Source organism: Schistosoma mansoni, chromosome 1, assembly GCF_000237925.1.
Source record: "Schistosoma mansoni strain Puerto Rico chromosome 1, complete genome".
Taxonomy (NCBI): Eukaryota; Metazoa; Platyhelminthes; class Trematoda; order Strigeidida; family Schistosomatidae; genus Schistosoma; species Schistosoma mansoni.
In genome coordinates, this window is record NC_031495.1 from 35,980,855 (window position 1) to 36,008,304 (window position 27,450).

General features: G+C 40.5%; 1 protein-coding gene across 1 annotated transcript; it reads left to right on the forward strand.

Annotated features, from left to right (window-relative positions):
- Positions 1-423: 423 nt before the first annotated feature.
- On the forward strand, positions 424-27,180 carry Smp_210810 (serine/threonine kinase; the record flags this gene model as incomplete). The annotated part of the gene is made up of 5 exons (XM_018794244.1): positions 424-699; positions 8,669-8,977; positions 10,888-11,088; positions 14,431-14,658; positions 27,046-27,180. The coding sequence occupies 5 exons, from the start codon at positions 424-426 to the stop codon at positions 27,178-27,180; spliced, it is 1,149 nt and encodes a 382-aa protein (XP_018648676.1).
- Positions 27,181-27,450: the final 270 nt, after the last annotated feature.

The following is a 27,450-nucleotide window of genomic DNA, read 5'->3' on the forward strand; positions in this document are numbered from 1 at the left end:
CATACGTTTGCGCCTAGTCGACGTGTAATTAATGTGAAATCAGATTATAGATGGGAGGATTTCTAGAATCCCTATCTAGTTCTTGTCTTCTCAGGTCATAACTTGGAAGTCACAGCTACATAGCTGTGGCGGAAACTTAGCCAAACAGTGGACAGTTTGGTGTAAATTCTGCGATATTTTCGACTCAAAGCGATAAAAAGTGAAATAGTCTTTACTTTTCAAGTTTTCTGTGGTTTTGCCTTGGTCTAGGGTACAGTCAATTTATTCTTAGCTTTAAAAGCCTGGTAAATCAGTATGATTAACAAGCAGTATACTACTGTTGAAAAAGTTCTCTATTTGAGCTTTCTAAAACATACAAAATGCGAATTTACTGAGCTTCGTCTATTCTATTTGATTTGTGTTTTTGGTTCTTTAGCTTTAAAAATGAACACACCTGAACCTACCATACAGAATATTTTGGACTCAAAGACTTTGCGTTGGATCTTTGTCGGAGGTAAAGGTGGAGTAGGAAAAACAACGTGCAGCTGCAGCATTGCTGTCCAAATGGCTAAGGTGCGTGAGCGTGTCCTCATTTTGAGCACGGATCCTGCTCATAACCTTTCGGATGCATTTGACCAAAAGTTTTCAAAAAATCCTACCAAAGTTAAGGTAAGTACGAAGCTTGCTTTTGACTTCTTACCGACGCTGCATTTTCACTTAGTTTGTTCCCGTCTGCTGTAGCAATGTAGGCGTTTCAGTACTTCAAAATTTGAAGTGCTCAAATCAAATGAGTTTTTCTCAGTGTCTACCAGTGGTTATATACCTGAGGTTTTCTTATTGGTATTTTCTATACAGAGGTATATTTTTCAGGTTTGAGATTTTGATGTATGCACTAAAGACAGAAGGCCAACAATGTTAGTCCGTTTTTAGCAAGCCTCGGTAAGATTATAATTTATGGACGACCTTCGAACGACGCCTAAGTTACTCTGAGAATGTCCGCCTACTAACTAGGACTAAACGACAATCATAAAGCAATGTAGGGAATTATAATTATGATTTGCAGTTGGTGGTTAGGGTTAGGAGCTAGACTTAGAGTTTTCATCACAAACTGACACTAACTAAAATGTCAAGACGCTATTTAGCCAAATAGACGAATGAATTTCGCGCCTAAATCCCAAACCTGTTGTCTTATATCTGATTGGTTCGTTCATAAATTATAGTCTCCCGCAAGCCTCTATAAGCCCCATTTCTTCTCTTGGATGAGTCGATTGAAGGTGCAGACACCGCTTCTTACGTTCTTAGGTCCCAAAAGTCATTGACTCGGTAGGAAAATCTGTTTACCGCCGATATTTCTTGACATTTGAACTCTGCTGCTTTGTCCTCTGAGTCTTTCTGTTCTTTTAGGAAGCAATAAGAAAGATATTTCACGTTTGAAATCATTATCTTATACATCAAAATGAGATCGTCTCAATCTGTGATAAGACTCAGTAAAAAGGTCTGACCTATCAAGGCGCTCTTTGTAAGCCTCGGAACTCTAGAATTGTTCGTATAGCTGTCCTTTGTGATTTCTCTCAGGTATTTTAGTCACCATTTAGGTATAGCAGAAGGCTCGTCTAGCTTTCGCCAACCCGCTTCATTTATGGCATAGGTCAGATATCCGTCTAACAACCAAAGGACGGGTTTACTGTGCGGCAGTTCGTTCTGTCCTACTTTATGGCAGTGAAACATGGCCGGTAAGAATAGAGGATATTCGTAGGCTACTAGTTTTCGATCATAGGTGTCTTCGAAGCATTGCTCGTATATCCTGGGGCCACCGCGTAAGTAATGCAGTTAAGAAATGGGTACTAGATAAGAATGGCAAATTGATTGATGAAGTAGTGAAACTTCATCAGTTGAGATGGCTGGGACACGTGTTACGTATGGCCAACCACCGACTGCCCCGACGTGCAATGTTTTATGGTGTAGGAGTAGGTTGGAAGAAATCTAGAGGCGACCAGACCGAAACGTGGCACAAGTCCATGAAGTCACTGACAAGTGGACTGAACCATGTTGGTAGGTGTAGACTACCTGGTTGGGGTCATCGAGATAATAGCAATCAATGATTAGAGACCTTGGATGACATGGCTCGAAATCGTTTGCAATGGCGAAGGTGCATCCACTCTTTGTGTTCTCCCAAATTGTAATCTTCTGGATTCATGTCCCTATCTTTTTTCTCTTTCCGAACTTATTTCACTGGACTATACTTCTTGAATTATTATTTATTTATTTAATCACATATATTGGTACAAAGGACACCAGATACATATGCGCCACACAAAATAATGAGAATGGGAGGAGAAGGAAGAAGATGCGTATATATGAAGGAAGGAAAAAAGAAAAGGAGAAGAGTAATGATGGGGAGGACTGAAATGTACAACCAGAAGAGCTCTCTCAGTTAGGAAAGTTATAGCCACTCTTTATGAAGAAAGTAGAAGAAGGTTACAGCAGGATCGCCACTGGCTTCTATTCTGAGCCATATCTGATAACGTCTCTAGCCACTGTGTTGCACCATCTCTCGGACCCCAGCCAGGGAGTCGTGAAGGACCAACAGAAGCTAGCCCTTCGCAGCTTTCTTTCATGCCACGACACCATGTCATACACTGACCTCCTCTCCGCTTTTTCCAACCAGTCCCAGAGTCGGCAAATAATGCACGACGTGGAATTCTCTGGGACGACATTCGTAAAACATGTCCAAGCCACCGAAGTCGGTGTTTCAAGATGGTGATACCAATTGAATTATCGTCTCTGCGCCCGAGCACACGATGCCGAACCTCTGCATTACTAACATGGTGTTGCCACTGAATGTCAGCAATCCTTTGGAGACAACGATGATTGAACACAGAGACGTCTAACATCCTCAACTCGGAGAGGCCAGGTTTCACAAACATAGAGCAAAACTGCTCTCACCGACGCGTTGTAGATCCGACCTTTTACAGCCAGACTAACATCACGAAGGTGCGAAAGATGGCCCAGATTGGCATAAGCCGCTCTGGCTTTCATTATACGTGCATCAATCTCATCACTCACGCCACCACCAGCCATTATGTAGCTACCTAAATACACGAACTTCTCAACTACTTCAATCTGCCCTCCATCTAGGGTGAGTACAGGATGAGAATCCTGCCAGTCTTGTAAGAGTACCTTGCACTTGGAGGGTGCAAAGCACATGCCGTACCTGCGGACACTGATTGCCAACTGATTAAGTGCGGATTGCATGCCTTGGGCATTATCGCACAGTAACACAATATCATCCGCATACTCAAGGTCGAGAAGTCGTTCTCCAGGCAGCAGATCCACACCGCCATTACTTACATCCATCAGAGCTGTTTCCAGAATGTCGTCGATGGCAAAGTTGAAGAGGAATGGTGAGATTAGGCAACCCTGCCTAACCCCACTGCTCGAATGGAACAAGGGAGAAAGGTGGTTGTATGCCCTCACTTTGCCTGAGGTGTTCGTATACAGGGCCTTTAAGATGTTAATGAACTTCTCAGGCACACCCTTCTTCAATAGACAATCCCAGAGAACAGTCCTGTCCAACGAATCGAAGGCAGTCCTGATATCAAGAAACACTACGATTGTTGGCCTGCGATAAGTATGACGGTGTTCTAACATTTGGCGGAGGGTGAAGATGTGATCAATGCATCCTCGACCAGAACGAAAACCAGCCTGCTCCTCGCGAGTCAATCGTTCTCGGGTTTTAAACAACCTACGAAGAATGACAGAAGCCAATAGTTTGGACGCAGTCGGAAGTAGACTTATCCCCCGATAGTTATTACAGGAACAACGTGAACCCTTTTTAAAGATAGGGACGACTATCGACTCATTCCACGATGTTGGAACACTTTCTTGCTCCCAAACCTTTGCAAACAACACAATCAATTCCTTAGTCAGAAAGTCACCAACATCTTTAAAAAGAGCCGGAGGTAAGTCATCTGGGCCCGGTGATTTGTAACGTTTCAAGAGTTGGAGTTCCTTGCGGACTTCCGCCTCGTTTGGTGGATCAGTCGTCACCGGCCATGGGGGGCAGGACAAACTGGTTGATGTTGCCGGAGCAGCAGGCTAGTTGAACTGCCCTTCAAAAAATTCTGCCCATCGTCCAAGACGTCGAGAGATGTTAGTGATTGGCATCCCATCATCCTCGTAGATTGTTTCACTCACACCAGACTTCTTGCTGCCAGTGGCTCGGATGAATTGGAAGAGCTTCCGACAGTTACCAGATGCAGCTGCTGCTTCCATCTCATTAGCACGCTCCGACCACCAGGCTTCTCGGTCCTTACGCAAGCTTTACCCGATTTCACTACGTAACAGCCTTCGTTTGTGGTCATACTCACGGTCACCCGGAGTAGACCGACGGGCTTCCATCAGTTGTAAGGAGCCAGAAGAAACCCAGTGCTTGTAAGCGGGACGTTTCGCGAAGCCGCAAGCGGCTTTACTCGCCATTTTCATGGCGTCGTGAAGATGCAACCAATGCTCATCTATACTTTTCGGTGGGATGGTAGCTAGCCTAGAAGCTAGCTCTGTTCGATACTTACTTGCAACAGAAGTTGCAGCCAGTTTACTAACATCGATCCGTTGATGGCGGTCAATCCTTCGGCCACTGAAAAGTAAGGTGAGATTGGCGCAGACCATGGCATGATCAGACTCCAGATAGGTACTCCAAAAGGAGCGGCAGTCTTGTACACAACCACACCAGCGGCAGCTGATCGCGATGTGATCAATCTGAGTCCAGGCTTGGGATGCAGAGGGAGGACGCCAGGTGGCACACCGGCGATGACTGTGCCGGAAGTTAGTGCTGGCCAGAAACAGGTTGTGGTCTGTGCACAGTTGCAGCAAACGGTCCCCGTTATCTGTCCTGCGACAAACAATTCCCTATCGGCCATCTAAACGACTCTCTTCTGTGCCTAGACGCCCGACCTGTGCATTCAAGTCTCCGGCTAGTACTACAATATCTGTCGAACGCGCTTTCTGGAGAAGAACTGTCAACTGATGGTAAAACTCATCCTTGATTGCATCCGGGCTGCAATCTGTTGGGGCATAGGCGGAGATGACGAAAAGACACTGATTCTCACGCCGATTTCTTCTCACTTTGATGGAACTTTCTAATCTAACAGCACATAACCGACTGTTAATGGGGATCCAATCGATTAGTGCTGCCTCAACTCTAGCGCTTAGTGCGACACCAACGCCAGCAAGACCAGGCGAGGATGCCACAGGGTCCCCGGATAAGCGCACATGAAACAAGCTTTTCGAGGCAACAGATGGAGAGCGGATTTGTAGTACTTCACTAGAGTCTTGAATACGGGTCTCGGATAGACAACAAACGTCAGCATTAAGACCTTCCAAAGACATAGCCAGCCCTATCTGTTGTCTGATCTGCATTAGTGTGCGAACGTTGAAGGAAGCCAGCTTGAACGGCGTACGTGGTTTCAGAAAGACTGCTTCAGTATTCATAATCGGTGGAAGCATTCACTTTCAACCAGACAGTGGTTGGAGATCGTTTAGATAGGACAGATTTTCCACCAAGGGCGAGCTGCTGCATAAGCTGAAAAGTAAGGTTACACAAATTGGGGATAAAAGGGAGTGAATTAGCGATATGGTAAATAATAATAATAATAGTAATAATGCAAATTGTTTTGTTTCTAGTGTGAACGAGAATATAATTGTCAGTTGAATGTTCCATTTCATTTATTTGCGAGAGGGCTGTGATACTGCCCGGGTGCCCAAACCGAAGCAGGTGGTTTTCTTAGTGGGCCACACCCCGAGCCTTTGACCTAGAGGTCTAACCCACAAGGCAGTGGAGCATCGTGAGGAGATGCAGTCCCATGGTAGCCGGTGACCAATAACTGGTTCATTCGCCATTTGTTCCTTCAGGATACGGGAGCCCATGTGTACCATTGGTTTGGAATCAGGGTTTTCCAACTCCCCTAGGTGGATCCTTCATATCCACCAACCCGGTTATAGTGCCGGACATTCGCTTTTCGTCCTCTCACTTTCGTAAACAACAGTAATGCCACGAGAAGGCAGTGAGTAGGACTTCCCTGACAGAGGCTATATACGCGTGGCCATGTGAGAGCATTTCGAGAGGGAGAGCGGACTCTCCCCACTCTCGGCCGTACCAGGGCATTTGGGGGATAACATTTTCAGACCCTAATCTTTCGAAATACTGCTTATACTCTTAGTCAGTCAGTCACAACGTAGAACTTCGTACGTACGTACATCAGTTCGAGTTGCCATACTACATTAGCACAGAGATGCAGTTGTCGATTCAAATTCCATAGTGGTAGAAGTAATAAGAGTATAAGCAGTAATCCGAAAGATTAGGGTTTGAAGGTGTTATCCAAGAAGTATAATCCAGTGAAATAAGTTTGGAAAGAGAAAAAAGATAGGGACATGAAGAATTCAACACCTGAACTACGGGTGGAGACCGAAGTAGTCGAACGCGTCGACAACTTCACTTATCTTTGAAGTCTAACCAGCCTTAATGGGTTGGTGTCTGACGAAATCTCTTCACATATTCAGAAAACTTGTTTGGCTTTTGTCAACTTACACCACCTATGGCAAAGGCGAGATATCCGCCTATCAATTAAGGGACGAGTATACTGTGCAGCAGTTCGTTCTGTTCTACTTTACGGCTGCAAAACGTGGCTATTAGTCAGTCAGTCAGCTACAATGTAGGACCAGACACATATACACATCGTTCCAAGTTACCACACCTCATAAACACAACGTTATGAACACCAAATTCATAGAAACAATTACTTCAATGGTAATGATATATCAGCAAAGATTGCATATAAGGATATGATACAAGGGAAAAGAATTAGTTCGTAGGAAGAAATGTGTCAAGTAATTTCACTCTCACGGTTTAAGGGCAGACAAAGAGTGTATACACCTACGCCATTGTGATCGGTTCTGAGCCATGTCACCCGGAGTCTCAAACCTTTGGTTACGATAGTCACGCGGACCCCGACCAGGTAGTCTGCATCTACCAACATGGCCCAGATCAGAAGTTAATGACTTCAAGGACTGATGTCACGTTTTGTTTTGACCACCCCCAACTTTCTTCTAACCATTCCCAACACTAGTTAGCATTGCACGTGGCCATTAAGAGTAGACTGTACTCGTAATTTACTAGTATTTTATCATAGATGTCTTGGAAATATTGCTCGCATCTGCTGGGATCACTGGGTAAGTAAATAATTGTGAGGTTAGACACAGGGTATTAGGGAATGATGGTAAATCAGTTGGTGAGATCATGAATCTTCATCGACTGAGATGGTTGGGCCACGTGTTTCGGTTGCGTGAACACCGATTACCATGACGCGCAATGCTGACTGGTATTGGAAACGGTTGGAAGAAAGTTAGGGGCGGCGTAACCAAAACGTGGCACCAGTGCTTGAAGTCTCTAACTTCTAGTCTGAGCCATGTTGGTAGATGCAGACTACTTGTTCGGGGTCCGCGCATAGTAATACAACACAAATGTCTTGTTATTTCTTAGTGTCGTATTAGCTTCTATCTGGGCTGACAACTACTGAGAAGCCATCCTTACCACCTGGCGAATAACTGATTTATATTAGTTAGATAAACTAAAGCAAAACATTTTGTACACACGTTGTATTTCAAGTTTTTTGATTTATTAATGTAATTATTGATTTGGTCATGGGTAATAAACTTACTTCAAACGTTACCGAATTAACGATTTATTAGGCCAAAGATAATAAACATTATGGACTGAAAACTGGATAATCATTCAAACTAGAAGCACTCTACAGCTGTTGCTTTATCGGCTGAAGATTTTCGTTAGTGCACACAAACTGCCAGGATATATTAAATATGGGGTCTCCAGGTCTTTCGACAAACACATTCAGAAACTATGTTTGTATTCAATGGTTTATATATTCTAGTCACAGTTGATTCGCGAAATAGCGGAATCATTATCTAATGTGGAGAGTGGATAACTTCCTGACTGCCTAGTTGGTTGACCCAGGGGTCACGGATTATCAATGAAACTTCAGAAATTGTCTGAAGCTAGTCACTAATGAGTAAATAGGTGATTTTGAGGGTTTGTTGAGAATCTCGTTTTGTAATGAACATGCAATATTAAATAAAGTTACTACTATTATCATTATTATCCAGGTTTCAGAAAAATGTTTTGTCAGGAACTGATATAATCTAGTGAAGTATTAAATACTAGATGCCATAGATGGGAGATTCCCAAACGTATTAAACCATAATGAAATAGCTGTCGAATGGTCTCGTGTGGAGTCATTTTTGAGCTGATATCAATCTGTGACCGAATCCATCGTCAAAATGGGTGATGGCTTGATAATTAGGAGATTTCTCTTCTAACTAATAGATCGAGAGTTTGAGTCTTATTCCTCTTATCTCGTTTTAGACAGCCGGATAGTATTGATTACCTTCGCACAAGTATATTGACCTGAAGATAAATGGACAAATTTGTGCTTGGTAAATTAGTTATTTAACTACAGATCTAATTAAATGGTGTTTAAATTTGAGACAATTTACAGTAGCGGAAATAGTAAACTTCTTCAGCATACTGGGATGTTTCTCAAATTGTTGTTCTTTTTAAACTTCAAGAATATTTTCCGTCAATTTTAACTGTTCAGGATGTGCTCGTTTCTGGTTTTAGGGTTTTAATAATCTTTTTGCTATGGAAATTGATCCAAATGTGAACTTAGGAGAGTTCGAGGAAGATCTTGTTGGTTCTGAAGAAGCAGCAGTTTCAGCTGATATACGTAAAACCATAGGTCACTTGATGACTTCTTTCCCTGGGGTGGATGAGTATATGTCGTATACAGAGGTGTTTCGTTTGGTCCGTAATATGGATTATTCAGTTGTCATTTTTGATACAGCTCCTACTGGCCACACACTACGATTGTTAGCATTTCCAGAGGCTATGGAGAAAAGCCTTAGCAAAGTAGTATCGATGAAAAATCAGGTAAGTAGCGATTGTTTCGATCTGGTCAACTTTCTCGAAAATCACTTTTCTGTACTGGTTAAATGTGTACTAACGTAGTTTAAAATGTGTACGATAGCTACAAGTAAACACTACTTGTTTTCATTGGTTACTGGATGGGTTCACTCAAAACACTCTGAAGGGTTTCGGGGAATTTATTTACCAAGACTAGTGTATCTTCCAATACAGACTAGTAAAATTATAATAACCATACATAATAGTTGGTTAGCGAACTAGTAAATCATGCCAAATTTAGTTCTGTCAACTTATTATTGAGCCTTCATGAGTTAAATGTAAATTGTGTTAGAAAATCAAATGTATTAATCGTCCAATATCTTAAAAACTTTTTCTCTTTGTTGAAAGACCACTCTGGAAGTATTATTCAAACTGGGGAGTAAATTTCTTGCTGATCTAATCATGTAGTAGGTTGGTGTAACTTTGTCAACTGGAAAAGCTGACCAACCCTGTTGGGATGACCCTGCAATTTTCTCGCAAGCGACATGACAAGCTCATGGGTCATCAAGGAGCGTTACAACCAATCAGCGATTAATTAGAAGTTATGTTACTAAAATAACGAAAATGGAAAAGTCACATGTGGAGATCCTGATTGGCTGATTTATACACTGCTACTATGTTTAGCGGTGTTCTAGAACTTTCAGTAAAACTCGACTCTTAAATTACTATAAAATCCCCATATTTTCTGTACATAAATGAACCCTGTAGTAAAGTGCTTCCCTCACACTTTGTGCCTTTTCTCTGGTCTTCAAGTCGGTGTATAGTTCTAGCTCGGGGGTACGGAACTAGCTTAGGGGAGCGAATACAGCGTTCAAAATCGGCCAGACGTAACAAACCCCTTATTTAAACTGCGAATATTAAGTGTAAATAAAAATTGCATTCATCAAATTTCGCTGCATCGCCTAACAAATTATTACTATCTGTTTCTTGCTTCTTGTTATGTTTCTTTTTCCTTAGTAGTAGTTTGGGAGGTTTCTTGAATAGAGAAGTTCTTGGATCAACATTTGTGTATCACGTCAGGAAAAATCTAAATATTTTACGTGCATTAAAGAGTTATTTCGGTTGCTTAAACAATCTTATACTTGTCTCGCATACTTTTTTTGCGTGAATTGTACTATCTTCCGTCCATTATCGTGAATCTGTTATGACTTGTGGCCGAGTGGATGCCTAAGTTACTATTCACTATTGTTATCGTGACACAACAGAATCACATTGCTATACATGTTTTTTAACATGTTTAAGAACGAGTGAAGGTAATTATTAACTGGTCTTACGTAATATATGATCGAACCATACTAATTTATTTGAACTTGTGTGACGTAACTAGTGTCGTTTGATCTTTTGTACGTGAACGATGGTCGAAATGCGTCGTTTATCGAATAACTTACCTCACCATTACATTGAGTCATATTTTACTGTTATAAAGTTCAGCTGAATCCACAGCTATGCATTGTACAGAATTTTCAGCAAGTGCCTGCATGCTTCACTAACTCATCCAGTTGTTAAAAGTGGATAATTCCAAATGAATTCTTATGTCATCTTCGACTCAACTTAGTTCTTAAAGTCTATCGTAATAATAAATTATTCCAAATTATTTGTTCGACATTCAAATCTTAGTAAACAGTTTTCATAATTTTTGACTATTAAAGCCAATTTTCATATTTCGAATGTAATCTTTTTGTATCAAATACATGATACTATGTTTAAAAAAGCTATATGCCATGGTAATGTATTATGGGGTTTTGAGTTTAATTACAAAATGAATGCATATAATTTCTATTTTTCTCCTGTGTTTCCGTTTACTCATTATTATTCCAAGTGAAAATTGAAGTTGATTCTTTTGGATATTTTGTTCTTATGTTTTCAATAATTTGTAGTTCGCTCCAATTTTAAATCAGTTAATGGGCCTGGTCGGAATGAACAGTACACAAGGGGGTGATTTAACAAATGCAATAGAAACACGTTTACCTATCGTTAAAGAAATAACAAAGCAGTTTAAAGATTCCACTCAGACTACATTTGTTTGTGTTTGCATACCAGAATTCTTAAGTATGTACGAAACGGAACGCTTAGTTCAAGTGAGTTATTTATTCTAGTTCGGTGAAGATTTATCTTCATTCTTTAAATAATTGTTGTGTTTTATTACTATGGTCTAATGACACGTTGGATATTACAGTAGGCGAATTCACTCACTTTTATATTTTTTGCCATATATATATATATACTACAGAAGTGAAGACCGGTGTCAGACAAGGTTGATTACTCTCACCTTTTCTCTTTCTCCTGGTGATCGACTGGATCATGAAGATGTCGACATCTGAGAGGAAGCATGGAATGTAGTAGACAGCTAGGGTGCAGCTGGACGACCTAGACTTTGCAGATGATCTGGCTCTTTTATCGCACACGCAACAACAAATGCAGGAAAAGACACCCAGTGTAGCAGCAGCCTCAGCAATAGTGGGTCTCAATATAAACAAAGGGAAAAGCAAGATTCTCCGATACAATACAGCATGCACCAACCAAATCACACTTGATGGAGAAGCTTTGGAGGATGCAAAAACCTGTACATATCTGTTCAGCATCATTGATGCACCCGGTGGATCTGATACAGATGTGAGGGCGCGTATCAGCAAAGCAAGAGCAGCATATTTACAACTGAAGAACATCTGGAACTCAAAACAATTGTCGATCAACACCAAGATCAGAATTTTCAATACAAGTGTCAAGACAGTTCTACTGTATGGGGCGGAGACGTGGAGAACTACGAAAGCTATCATCCAGAAGATACAGGTGTTTATTAACAGTTGTCTACGCAAGATACTTCAGACCCGTTGGCCGGACACTTTCAGAAACAACCTACTGTGGGAAACAACAAACCAGGTTTCAGCGGAGAAAGAAATCAGGAAGCAGTGCTGAAAGTGAGTAGGAAACACATTGAGGAAATCACCCAACTGCGTCACAAGGCAATTCCTCACATGCAATCCTGAGAGCCAAAGGAAAAGAGGAAGACCAAAGAACAAATTACGCCAAGAAATGAAGATAGATAAGGGAAAAATGAATAAAAATTGGATAGAACTAGAAAAGAAGGTCCAGGACAGAGTGGGTTGGTCGGCGGCCTATTTTCCTTTGGGAGTAACAGGCGTAAGTAAATTGTTTTTGTTCAAATTGCTTTTTTCATATTGCTTTATATTACTTGGTAATATTCAGTAGACAGTTTTATTTCTAATAAAGTTTACGGTGTAACGCAAGTTTATTTGTTGCGTAATATCCTCAAGTATTTATGTAAACTAATAACATTTACTGTATTTACGATTATAATTAGTTTCTACGAATTCTTGCAACAGTTGTTTCTAGTTTTTTTTTTACACTTTTTAAATCTGTTTAAACCCAACAGTTTCCACATATAAGTGTTCTAGTTCCTATTTTGGTTGTCCATAAAATGTTGTTAACAGTAGACACAATTATCAATTATCATTTACGCTGTCCTATATTGTAATTACTTTTTATGTCATTACAACAGGGACCAATTCTCTTTCCAGATGTATAGATGAGTTAATCGTCACAAATACCACACAAGTTGGGGTCTGTAACCAATTTATATATCTTCTTCAATAACAGAACCATTCTTTAGAAAACGTTTTTTCTTTAATTTTCGGTTTCATGTGAATCTCAATCGTGTAGTTGGACGCTTCAATAAGATTCACAGCCAACAACTAGTTTCTAGCGAAAATGCCACTTTATATTTACATTTTTAGTAACCTAGAAATGCAGTGAAAGGTGATTGAATGATATATGCAGATTGGTTCGACAACATAATAGATTGTTTGTTATCGTTAATCCCATCTCGCGTTGGACCATGATCTAAAATCTAGTGTGGAGAAATTTCCATCTCACTGGTCTAAAATGTTGGTTTCTAACTCAGCTATATCTTATCATATAATTTACTAGCAACGAAGTCGTTCATCAGTAAATGTCAACGCGTATCAGCTAAGTATAGCGAAGGTTATTATAATCCTGATAGAATTATCAAGTAACCGGTATCGGTTCCCCTGACTTGTTTCTTATGAAAATACGTCACTCAGTTGGACCACCCATTTATCGTTCTTTTATTGAAATATTAGTACGTTAAAGAACAGATTATAAAAACAGCTAGTTCATCTATTTAATCATAGCTGAGATGCATTATGCTGGCAGAATGTCCATTCAAGTCATTGCACTCCGAAATATGTGTTTCTCGACAGATGAGATCTATACCATCTTTTCCACACGATTTTTATCAATTCACTTATACCCGATTTTTGTATTCTGAATAGGGACGTACATGTTTCAATAATCAAAGCTCTGTAAAATTGTCAACACATTTTTTCTAACTCTCAGTGTCTAAAACTGTGTGTCTGATTAATCAATTCAGCATTAGTGTATGTCTCGACAGTGATTGATAGTTTCAAATAGAACTTTGCTCCCAGACAATAATTCACTTTGATGATTGATATTGTGTTCATGTTTCCTTTCGGTATGCGAATTCACCATTTTTTCAAATTTATACTCAATACTTACTCCTGTTACCCTTCATGGCAACATGGGTCGCCTATCAGGATTCTCCAACCAACTGTGTCCTAGACTCTTCTTTCCAGTTGTTTCCAATTGTTGTTCATTCTTTTGATGTCTGCTTTCGATTCCCTGCCCAATATGTTCCTTGATCTTCCTCTTTTCTGTTTCGCCTCAGAATTTCAAATTAGGGCTTGCCTCATGATGCAGTCTAATGAATTCCGAATTGTATGTCCTATCCACCTCCAACGTCTTTTCCTAATTTCCTCTTCATTAGGGAGCTGGTTTGTCCTCTGGAACAGTAGGTTGTTGCTAATAATATCCCACCAACGGATCTGGAGTATTTTGTGTAGACAATTATTTAAAAATGCCTTTACATTTTTAGAGACGGTTGTGGTAATTCTTCACGTTTCAGCTCCGTACAATAGAATCGTCTTGACGTTTGTATTGAAGGTTCTGATTTTGATGCTGGCTGACAGTTGTTTTGAGTTTCATTTGTTCTTCAATTGTAGAAATTCCTCCTTTGTTTCGGAAATCCTTGTCTTTACGTCTGCATCAGATCCTCCTTGTTCGTCGATTATGCTACCCAGTTATGTATAACTTCCCACCTGTTCCAGGACTTCTCCAACAAGTGTGTGGTACTCGCTGTTGTATTTCAGGAGCTTGCTTTTTTATTGCAGATGTTGAAGACTGCTGTTACTGAAATATATTAAGCAAGAATCACAAAGGGCTAGATATGTAATTTTACATTGTCATCCCGTTTTTCGAACAAACATCATTCAGATATTTACTAGGTCTTCACCTTTCATTGTTATTGCTTTTTTGCATAGAATTTGTGACAATTTCATCTAATTTTATTTTTGAATTTGTAGGAACTCACTGCACACGATATTGATGTCCACAATGTCATTGTAAATCAACTGTTGTTTCCGAATTTATTATCATCATGTGATGCCTCATCTAAAGATCACTCAAATGAACCTCCATCTACTTGTCGGATGTGCTTGGCACGTCATCGAATACAGTCGAAATATTTGGAGCAAATTTTAGAACTGTATGAAGACATGCATGTCATACAATTACCTCAACTAGAAAATGAGGTAAGAGGAATAAAGTCTGTTCAAGACTTCTCCGAACTTCTTTTAAACCCCTACCGTAGGAAATAAAAAATTAGGGGTTTGCACGTTTTTTATAAAAATGGTGTCGTTTGTACACTTTTGTAATTATTCTTTCCTTTGAAAAAATATTGAGCGTTTTTTCTAATGAACTGATTTGAAAATGACATGCCCATTAACAGTTGTTCCTTATTTATTTAATACTGGAAACATCCTTGCTAGTTTTTCATTTTAAGTTACTTTTTAATTTGTATATGTAATGATTCAAAAAACCCGTTCAGTAATATAATTGACACATTTCCAACATAGATTATAATGCATAGGCTTCTGAAAGGGAATTTCGATTTTTTTTATTTTGAAGTTTCTGCATCTGTTGCTCGTGTGAGATATTTGAATATTCATTTTGATCTGTGTATTTCTAGATAATGTAATTACACATTAAGTAATTGTACTTTCAGGATTCTAATCCACTCAGAAAACATACCAAAAGTCTATGTTATTTTCAGTTCTTCTTTAGACAGCTTGGTATACTCATTGTTTTTACGCCATTTAAAATGTACGTCGCATGTTACCTTGAAATTCCTTTAAACAAAACAAGTAAATCTTTCAGAGAAAATTTAGAAATGCACGTCTAGAATCGTTATTAGACGTTATGATCTCAAACAGCTGAAGTTATTCATGTTTACCTACAAAGAGAAGTAACATCACAATCTTCATGCTATCTCAACAAGATAGTCTCAGACGCCCACCAGCGCGATCCTCTAGTAAGTCTTAGCTGAACTGCTTAAAAGTGACCAACCGCTCAGAATGGGTTCTGCTTCTCACTGGAAATAAACACCGTGTGTAACAATCTCCAAACCAACATAAACACAGTCTCACCAATAGACTATTTCAAGCTCAAGTTAAACGTGTCTTATTCAGACAAATCTGTAAATGGTCTACCACTACGGATTGCTAATGACCTACGCATAATTTAATTTCTAACAATGACGAGTGCAATCAGCCAATCCATCAAGCTTGAATTGACGATATTTCTGCTTTTTTAAATTAGTTAGTTTCAATTCTGAGGCAGGAGTTTAGTAAATGATAACAATTTTTCACGTAGTTTAGGTTATTTTAGTATCTACTTCATTTATAACGCGTATCTTACAGAGATTTTATATTAACTTACATATTTCGAAATGTCAAATCTTTACCGTAAATACGCACAGTACGTGTATTTAAGTTTATAAAATATGATAGGCAGTTTAGAAGACACATGACATCTGATGCCTATAGTAACTGCAAAATGTCAAGACAATTGGAGATAACTAGAAACCTACAACAAGATCAGCATATTAATCAATCCGTCCAAAATTTCGATCTTTAGGACGATAGACCGAACACTTCAAGGAACAGTTCAACTGGCCTTCAGTTACTCTACAACTACCCACTATCCCCAAACAGTCTGAATGGAACATTGAAGTAGGTCCACCGACTCTAGTTGAAGCGCGAAAAGCTAAAGCCAATTTGAAACGAGGAAGAGCAGCTGGTCCAGATGCGTTGGCTCCAGAGGTCTTTAAATATGGTGGTCCAATTTTAACTATCAGGTTGACTAATATCTGGTAGTTGGACGTAGTTGGACGTAATCCTATGTGACTGGTCGGAATCTCTGGTTGTCCCAATATATAAGAAGGGGTCAAAATCATCCTGTAATAACCAAGAGGGATTAGCTTGACTAATATGGCATCTAAAATAGTAGCCTCAATATTCATCAGGCGCCTAACAAAGACTCGTGAACTGCAAACACGAGAAAATTAGGCTAATTTGAGACCTGTGTCGACCACATATCCACTATTCATCTGGCATGCTTATCGGCGTCAGACAATGATAGTTTTTCTTGACTTTAAAGCAGCATTTGACCCTGTAGACCGAAAGGTTCTGTGGCAGTGTCTGTCATTGAAAGGTGTACCTCAGAAGTACATAGACCTTGTGAAGACTCTTTACTCGAACACTAGCAGTCGAGTGAGAACTTAGAGCGAACTGTCATATGATTTTACAACTTTAAGTGGTGTCCGACAAGGCTGTCCACTATCCCCACTTTTGTTCAACTCCATCATAGACCTATTGCTGGAAATAACGTTCTCGTCGACTGAATTTCCGAGCATTGATCTCCTACCAGGAGGTACACTTAGAATACGCAGATAATATAGTCCTGTTTGATTTGTTGGTAGCACTGAACAACAATGCCAGGATGTTTGGGATGAGTTTCTCACCATCTAGATGCAAGTTGTTGCTTCAGGAATGGCCTGCGTCAACACCTGAACTACGGGTAGGGAGTGAAGTAGTCGAACGCGTCGACAACTTCACTTATTTTTGAAGTCTAACCAGCCCTAATGGGTTGGTGTCTGACGAAATCTCTTCACATATTCAGAAAACTTGTTTGGCTTTTATCAACTTACACCACCTATGGCAAAGGCGAGATATCCGCCTATCAATTAAGGGAAGAGTATACTGTACGACAGTATGCAACAGACATGTTGCTAATAATGAGATGGATTATCGGCTAAAAAACTTTTGATGATGGCCTATTCAGACAACTCTTGTCTAATCTTCCTGACTAGGAGCAAGCAGTACTTGTCTCGTTTCGAAAGAACGCTGTAGACGACCTGGCTGCATCTACTGACTTCATCCTACAAATCACGAAGTCTTCTAATGCTGATGTTTTTTCAGCCAAAGAAAAACCTCAAACGACCCAGAATGACATTACGAAATTATGTCGGACACTGACATCTTATCTTAGACTTCGTGATGACCGTAAACGGTCACATAGTCCGCGAAGAAGCACATCACGTACGGCGATCTGCCTCTAGACAGCGACAGACGGATAACCTCGACTAGTGCTGATATCATAACCAGTATGAAAGCTCTTCCAAATATTGCAGGAAACCCTACAATTATACGAACCCAAAATCGACCGACGAGAAAAAATATTGGGACGGCACGCGTTATCGGCAACCGTAGCCGGCGTACATGGCCGTCTGTTATGCGTCACAAATGTGATAACGAAAGTTCGCTACCTCGTAGACACTAGCGCAGAAGTTCGCGTTCTTCCTACAAATTCTAACGACCGGATTCACGAGTCTGTTTTAAACTTAGAGGCGGCAAACCGAAAGCCCTTCGACACATATGGTAAAAGGTACGTTTACCTCAACGTCGGTTTACGCAAACCAATCCTTCGGGTCTTCGTTGTTGCAAACGTTTCCATGCCAATCGATGGCATCGACCTGTCACAACATCATACTATACTCATCAACACTCACAAACAGAGGTTAGCAGACGGAAACACTAATTTGTCTGTTTATATATCTTCTTTTTCCAGTTGCAAATCATTTCCAGTCACAATCAGGCACACAATAGACCCATTCTATCAACCATTACTCAGTAAGTACTCTGAGATAAACCAACTGCAGCCGAAATTGCCACATGTAACCATAATTGTTACACATCACGACTACAGGACCACCTATGTTCTCCAAAGTGTGCCTACTAGCGCCTGCAAAGCTGAGGTTGGCTGAAAACGAATTTGAACACATGATAGAGTTAGGAATCATTCAATAGTCAAACAGCCCATAACCATCTCCCTTGCACATGGTCCTCAAAAAGGACAGCAACGATTGGCGTCCAACTGGTGACTATCGGCATTTGAATGCGGAAACCATTCCCGATCGTTACCCGTTTCTTCACATTCTCTATTTGACAGCTACCTTGAAAGGTGCAACTGTCTTCTCGAAAATCGACTTGGTTAAAGCCTATAACCAGATCTCTATGGCTGGTGACGATATTTCAAAAACCACTATCATCACTCATTTCAGACTACGAATTTTCACGAATGTCTCTCGACCTGAGAAATGCTGTTCAAAACTTTCAAATGGTAATAGATGACGTTTTCCGATGTCTCCACTTCGTACACGCGTATGTTGATGGCGGCTTAATTGCAAGTTCGGATAGAGAATACCATCTCCAGCTTCTGGACATTGCATTCGAACGACTGCAAAGGCACAGCATTACTGTAAACATTGAGAAATGCCAAATGGGAATTGACTCTTTAGATTTCCCAGCACATTATTGATGCCTAATGCATTTGACCTCCTTGAAGTAAAGTGATGGCTACTCTCGATTACCCAGAACAGACCCCATTAAGCCATTGCGCACATTCAACAGCCTTGTAAGTTTCTATATACAGTTCACCTCATACTGATTGCCTTTTACGAAACCGCTAACCGACCATCTTCGTGGAAATGCAAAATCCGTTAATCTGGACGACACCGCGCGAAAAGCGTTCTCCACAGTTAAGACAAAAATCTTTGCACATCAGGACACCAAATCACCCATTAGTATCGCAGTAGACACATCCGACTCAGCAATTGGAGGAGCCTTACAACAGTGGATTAACCACAACTAGCAACATTTGGCATTCTTATCGAGGCGGTTGATAGACTGACTAGAGGTATAGAACTTTCCAATAACGAACTCTTAGCCATGTATTGTGCTTTACGGCATTTTCAACACTCCAATGAAGAACGAAAATTCACTCTTTTCACTGATCATAAACCTCTTACTTTCTCTTCGAGCTCGTCTTCAGATAAGTACTGACCTCGTGAGTCTCGACAACTGAACTATATCTCTCAGTTTACTTCACATATTCAACAATTTCCTGGAGTAAACAACGTAGTTGCAGACGTTTCGTTTCGCGTGACTTCCTTCAGCAGTTTTCAAGGAATCAACCTTCTTAAACTCACCCAGCTTCGAAAAGAAGATACTGATCTTCAGCACGAGTTGTCCTCAACGACCCTTAAACTGCGGATTAAACAGATGGATGAAGGTAGGGGAACCTTACTATGTGACACATCTACAGGTATGAATAGCCTAGTCGTGCCGAAACGTTATTGACGCAAAGTCTTCAATGCGTTGCGCAAACTTTCTAATCCAGGTGTTCGTGCATCCATCGTGCTTATAGCAGAATGGTTTAGCTGGCCCGATATGAGTAAAGATGTGAGGAAGTGGACACGATCCTGCGTAAGCTGTCGGAAATCCAAGGTGAATAGACACAGCAAATTTCCCTTCGGCTCGTGTTGATCATGTTTATCTGGATTTGGCAGGACCCTTACCAGATTCAAGTGGATACTCTTATCTTTTAACCTGCGTAGACCGTTTCACCAAATGACCAGAAGCAGTATGTTGAGTATGTTGATTCCAAATCAACCAGTGATGCAGTTAATTTCATGAATGGAGGGCAAATAGATGGACAGGAAGTTTGAGTTTCTGAAGTTCATTCTCAAACGTCACACCTACGTGATCGTGCAGGCCGTTCGGATGAACGAAACGGCTGCAGAAAAAGAGGCCATGATTCATCGAAGCATGGTCGTGAATGGTCACATAATCGCGAAAGACATACTTCAAATACTTTTTTGATTTCGCAGAACATAATCGTGCGGAAGAAGATCCTGCAAAAAACATGCTTCTCACAATCATTTTCGAATTCATGATAGGCAAGAGCATTCTCGAATTCGAAAACGGATTAGGGGTCGTGAATGTGAAATAACACGTTGTAGTCGTCTAGATAATGAACTCAAAAGAAACCGACGAGAAGGCTGTGGTAGTTCATTTGCAAGTCTTCTGACTAGTCGGCCTCTATCTCCTCTCACGGGATCACGGTACCACAGACCTAGTACTCTAAGCGCTCGAACTGGCCCTAAACGACCTATGTCCCTTAGTTCTGAAGCAAAATTACAATCAACTTCTGGTCGAGGAAATTAAAAAAAACCTGGAGATGTTAACCATTGTGATAAGAAGGCATCTTCCCGTTCATCGTCTTCGTCTTCCTTCGATTCAGAATCATATTTATCCGCACCAAGTTCGAATTCTGGTTCTAGTTCATCCTCTAGTTAAAGTCCTCGCTTACATTATAGGAGGGCTCTCCGATTTTTTAATTTCGCCATAAATCGTATGATGAATAAACATGCTATTACGAATGTCTGCATTCCTCTGTTCGCACTTAAATCATGCATATTTTAATACTTTTGATCTTGTTTAAAAAATGTTTATAGAGGGTGGCGTTACTGACCAGCAAACATGATGATAGGGAGATAACTTCAATCCACCCGTGCCTGTGGGGAAAAAAATTGTTTAATTACGGCTCTTTATGGACTAGTTGAATGCCACGAACCAACGGACCAATGGAGACAGCCATTTGTGTATAAGAATACTGTTCTCAGCGCTGTATTTTATAGCTACACATCACCCCATACAATCAGCTTCTTTCTGAGCCCCCTTCATTTATGAAGTTCCTTATCCACTCATGCCTTGTTTACACTTATTTTCCTTAACATATTAGAATGCTGTTGCTTAATAAGGACCTTAATAACAGAGAAATAAACTAAGTAGTCATACCTTAACTATTCCTCCATGAACGTTGACTGCTCTGCTTCTCGTCCTTTCTTTTTCTTACAGTCTTTTTCAGCCTCCTTGAGATATGCCACCGAAAATAGATATGGAACGGGTGACTTTAGTAAAGCCTTAGATATTCCAGAGGAATATAAGATTACGTTTTCTAGAAGCGCCCAACTTCACATGAATCTCTTCTCGACCATCTTGCATCTCCCAACGAACCTTCATGATGAGCGTCAATTGTGATGTTGACAATACATTTCCTACTAAGATCATCTACACTCATATCTTATAAAATATCGCCCTAGCTGAGTGATTTACTACAGTGAAAATCGTAACTTCTGTAACAAATTGTTCTTCTCTGTAAACTGTCATGCCTCATGTAACTAACTGTTATTTGAGAATAAATTATTACCACTATTAAGAAGAAAATGGTAAATCATAGTAGGATATTATCCTTGGACCTTATGCATAGTCTCTTAAGAGACCTATGTGAGGTCTCTTGGACTAGCTCAGGTGGCAGCGAATCCCAGTATTTGACTACTCTTACAGAGTAGACATTTTGTCTACAGTCCATTTTGCTGTGTAGTGTCTCTAGTTTCCGGGTGTCACACCTTAGGTTTTCGTTGAGGCCAAAATTAAGTAGGTGTTTAGTGGGATGTCTAGAAATGTTAAAGATACTGTGGGCAATGAGAAGGTCACCTCTAATGCGCCTATACTCTAGTCAGTAAAGGTTTGATGATCAGAGGCACTATTTATAAGGCTTGAATTTGATTTCCTGGCTCGCCGTTGGATACACTCCTGTGTTCTTATTGTTATGTATTTGACCTAGGCTGTAGCCAATTGTTACGTCTGACCGATTGTGAACGCTACATTCGCTTCCATAGGCTAGTTCCGTACCCCGAGCTAGAACTATACACCGACTTGAAGACCAGAGAAAAGGCACAAAGTGTGTGGGAAGCGCTTTACTACAGGATTCATTTATGTACAGAAAACACAGGGGTTTTGTAGTAATTAAGAGACCTTGAGTTTCCATAGTAGCAGTGTTAAACAGCCAATCAGGATCTCGTTATTTTAGTAACATAGCTTCTAATTAATCGCTGATTGGTTGGGGCTCTTTATGAGCCTCTGGAGGCTCTGATAGAGTTTACTGTAAGCCGACTTAACACTTATCGTTTTGGAGTGCGGGAGGTGTATGGTATAATTCGTCCCAGAGATGTGCTACTAGAACTGTAAACGCGATACTGGCGATCCCAGAGTCTATGTGAAAGTTATAGTCAGAACAAGAACAACTTGGCTTTAGACTTTGTCTGTTTCTAAATATGAAAACAATTAAATTATTGCAATAATTAAAGAATTACAGTCATTAAGTGAAACGCACAAACATACCGACCAGTATTGCGTGTCTTATTGAACTGAATAAAATTTATGAGTCACATTAATATGATAGGATAATAATGTCTTTCAATTGGTAGGTCATATGCGAAAGGGGTAGTTTACGGACACATCAGACTAGATTAACTTGTTGGGAGCTTCAACAACGATTTGATTGGTTAGTTACGGACATAACTTACGGGAGGTAATACTGTTTTCTTATCCTAAATGGGGACGAATAAAACTGTCGGGGATTATGTCAAAGTTTTACCATGAAATTGACCAAAAATGCTCATTGGCGTTTACAGTGCACAGTTTGCTCGAAAGGCATTTTTGTCACAGTTAGTGTAAGACCAAGTTGCACTCAATAATCTTTTTCAACTTGGGATACTTCCAGAGAGGTGTTTCCTAAGTTGTAAATGTGGCCTGTGAAATGTCTCTGATGGAATACTTTACACTTGGAAGTGTCAGAGGTAAGTTCGTTGTCGTCTGTCCAACTTTGAAATCGAGTCAGACCCTTTGTAAGTGCCAGTTTATCCACTCGCTTGCATACTTCTCCTTAGAGTTTCACATCATCAGTGAAAACTAATAAACCTGACGATACCTACAGTAGAAGATTGTTTATATAGATCAGGAAAAGAAGGAGTAATAGTACTGAACCCTGGGGAGACCCCACTAGGACATTATGTTACCTGAGAGAAAGTGAAGTTAACCCTAACCTTAAAATGTCGATTATTAGATATGAAGTGAGCCAAACAATTAAAGGTGATTTGATACCTAATCGTTTGAGTTTGTTGATAAGACACATATGGTTGACCCTATCAGAAGCTTTCGAGAAGTCAAGGCATATGACGTCAACCCTCCTCTTGCGATCAAGGATGGTTGTAAATTTGTCCACGGTGGTCAGCAGATTGGTTGTACAAGAATGACCTTCCCTGAAACCATGCTGTTGGGGTGAAAAGAAGTTTAAGGATAATAAATGGTCGTGTATAAAGTCGCATATCAGGGACTTCATAATATTTTAGTGTGTAGAGTGAAGTGTTAGCGGTAGGTAGCTTGAGGGTTCGCTACGTCGACCTTTGAAAATTGGTGTGAGCCATCTTCCAAATTTCCGGTAGTTTGCCTCAGCTTTGCGAGTGTGAGAACAACACACTAAGCGGTAATGCTAGGATTGAAGCTGCTTCCATCAGTGCACGTAATGAACCATATCCGGGCCAAAAAATGTCTTTTCTTAGGTGCTGCAGTTTCCGTCACACCAAGTCAGCGCTCAGGTTCACTTCAGAAGGTCCTATGAAGTTGCAGATGAATCTTTCATCAAAATGGTTAGTGTGGATCGGCTGAAATATACAAGAGTACTGTTCAGCCAAAAGGTTAGCGGCGTCACCGTCGTTATTGGTCGGGCCATTAGGACCCAGCAGTTGGGAAACTCCAGAAGAGAGGCTGCATAACGGAATAAGCTTTCCGGAGTGGAGAAAAACTTATCGATAAGCTTTATCTGGTACTGAAGCCTGTCTTTTCTTATCGCCTTTGTGCATATGCTCCTCACTTGCTCGAATCGCTTGTATGCGTTGTTATTATCGGTTCGTTTGTCTTCTGCTCAGTAATGCCTTTTGTGGCCTAGCTATCGGAGGGTGCGATTCTTGATGACTGTAGGTTGTGTTTAAGGTTTTCGAGACCGTTTGAGGAACAGACTGCTTTGTAACACATAAGATCATGTGCAATAAGAAATCTCAGTGAGTATCCACACCAAGTTGAGGGTGAGCTGCACAATCCACCTGTTGTATGTGGTCCTGTAAGGCTGAGACATTGAACCATTTGAATGTCCAGCGTCCGTTATTGATGCGATGTCTTAGATCACTTTTCCTGATAAAACTAAAGGCTATGACGGCTTGATCGATTTTCCCAGAGGAGCCAGGATTGAGAGGTTTTCAATTAATAATTCTTCGTTTGTAAATACCCAGTCTAAGCGCGACGGCGTCTAACTGTTTCCTAAAAGAGTTAACGACTTCACATTTCCGAATAACAACAGATCTTCAATAAGGTTAAAGAACGGAGTTTCAGTAGAGGTTTCACCTCCAATGTACATATGTTCCGCGAAACTGACTTTAGGAAGATTGAAGCCACTTAGAATCAGGATATTAGTGAGTCCGAGACGCGTAGAGCAGGATAATCCTTCCAGCATACGATTGTCGTATTTGATGTAAGCCGTAGGATTCCTGTAGATGATTCCAACTAGACACCTCCAGGTGGTAGACAATCTTACTGAGCACCATACAGATTCATGAAGATTGATAAACTCTTGACTGTGCATTTGATGTACCTCCAGGCTAAATCGTAAGTGTAAGGCTACCTCACCCCCAATTACTATTTTTCTGTCATTGTGAAACAAAGACATCCCAGGTATTGCTAGCTCCTGGTCCGTAAACTGAGAAGATATCCAAGTTTCAGATATTCTTATCAGATGAGCATTATTAGCACTGGTAAGATCACGTAGCTCATCTATTTTATTTGGTAAACTCACAGTGTCCATGTATAAGCAGTTTACGCTTTAAATTTAAATTACGTGATTTTCACCTTCCTGTTTGTCTGTATAAGCCATACGTGAATGGGCAGGTAGCCTACCTGTGCAAGGTTTTTCCAAGTTGACAGCCCTTGTCCTTTACACGTTTTTAATGATCAGGACAGTCCACAAGTGGATTGGTCAGCACCAAATTGCCTTTGTGCTTGATTCTGGTGTCAGATGGACTACCTGGATGCATGTGGATTCCAGTTGGCGACCGACGTCTGTTGGTTGCAGCCGCCACATAGGTGGATGGGAACGTTATCTTCATTAGCCGAGGTCTAGGATCTCCGTCCCTCTTGGCCGGTTTCGTAACTTGTTGAGTCAGTATGTTTTTTATCTTCAAGGATCGCTTGATGAATTTCTATTCCATTATAACAGATTTTGTGTCACAAGGGTCTGTGTTTTCCGCCGCGCCTTGCACGAAACTTCGCGTGGGATTCCTAAGGGATGTTCTGGGTGAGATTGCGCTCAGAATACGGTATGTCAGGCAGTATTCTTACGTTCCCATAAGATTTCAGTAAGTGACTAGCTAGATTGGTAGCATCAGTGAGTGTTACATGAAGTAGCCTCACGTGGTTTTGATGCTTAGAGTGCTTTCCATAAGTGAGCCGTATGAACGTCAATGGCTCTATTCTGAGAAGTTCAAGCTTCTTGTTTAAATCTTCCCAGGACATCCTGTCATTTTTGTGCTGCAAACTGAGAAGATTAGGACTGTCTTTAAGGTTCATGATTATAGGAGAATCTTCACTAACAGTTTTTGTTTCCCCAGGATTTCCGGTGCATTCAGGTTAAGGACCTTGTTTTTTGGATGTCGAAGCGCGTTTCCGGTTCCTGGGCTCCTTGATGCCGAGATGGACATTCTTGAGAGTCGACTTTGAGGCGAAATCGTCAGTTGATTTCCCAACAATACTTGAGATGTTCAGCTCCTTAGATGCTGAAGCCCGATCCTTTTTAACTTTGGTAACGTAGGTCCAATCGCGTGCAATGTTTTTGAGAACCATCTTTGTATTTAGAGACCCTGTGCTGGGAGAGTCAAGTTTGCTGAGGGAGTCTATTACCGTCGATGTTATGATCGTGCTGAGTTTCAGAATGTCATCACCAGTGTTAATACATGCCCCATCGGTAGTAGCACTGTCCCTCTTCTTGTTTTCATTTAGCGTCTTTGTTTGTCTATTCGTTTGGCGACTTTTTGCTAGTTTACCGACAAATTATTCCGTAGACCCGTCAATAGGACAATTATGATGCTCAGCAAAACGTCATTATCCATGTTGCACATGACACATACCCACCTGTGGTCCGACTTATTGAGTCGGTTGTGAGCAGTTGCGGTGAGATCTGCTCACGCTTCATGGAACCGATTTTTGCAGTTGTCGTAATACATGCTAGATGCAACAGCAAAACGGCATCCAGGTCGTTTGCATGAATTTTTCATGACTATATTGACGTAAACTGTTTTATATGGTATCAAAAGCCTGAGACCGTAAGAAAAAACAGTACACTAAAAAACAGGTTACGATAAAGTGAAACTAGACTTTACATGAAAAACTGAAAACAAGCCTAGTAGTAAGCTGAGGTAAAACCACAGTTAACTGTTAAGTTGTGTAAGACTAAAAAAGTAATCTACCGGACGTATAGCTCAGAATAGATTCTTTAAATCAGAAATGGTACTTTTAATGCGTAAGAACACAGCAAAAGTTTGAGAAATGCAAATCACGTTAGGACTAAACTTCCTGTCGCGCACTAATGCAATTCAGTGTAACTACTTTCTTTCGACACTTTCAAAAAGGAGTCGAACCCCTGCAACACGATGGACTTTTAGGATTTCAACTTTCTTCATTTATTAGTAGTCTGTCATACATCTTTTGTTTTTCTACCTATTTTAGAATACCGCGATGTATGAGCGTCTTAATGATGGCTGTTTATAAGGGACTAGACTTATGTTTACGATAACTTAGTTGGACTTTTATTCATTGGAGCATACTTACTGGATATACGTCTTATAAAAGCTTGAATTTTTCGAGGAGATGGCTGATTTAGAAGCTGTGCTAGCGGATGTCAGCTATTTGATGGCTATGGAGATGAGTAAATCCACTCCAGCGGCTCGTGCGAGCAAAAGAATTACATTACCGGACCCCAGGTGATTTATTTTTTGCTCTTGTCTTACAGTCTGTTGGTTGTTTCATTCCGGCATATTATTCACTTTTGTCAGCTGACAGGACATCTCAAATCAGTTAGATAATATAAATGATCGACATGACACCATTTTACAGAAAGTTGTTTTGTGTGCAGGAAAACTAAGCTGTCTCGTTTTTGCCCGATTTTGCACTGTCCGGATTCAAAATGTTTTGTCTGAGTGTTAATTCACACCACCCTACGTCTTTGGCACTAAAATCTACTAGGTTACCCTAAAA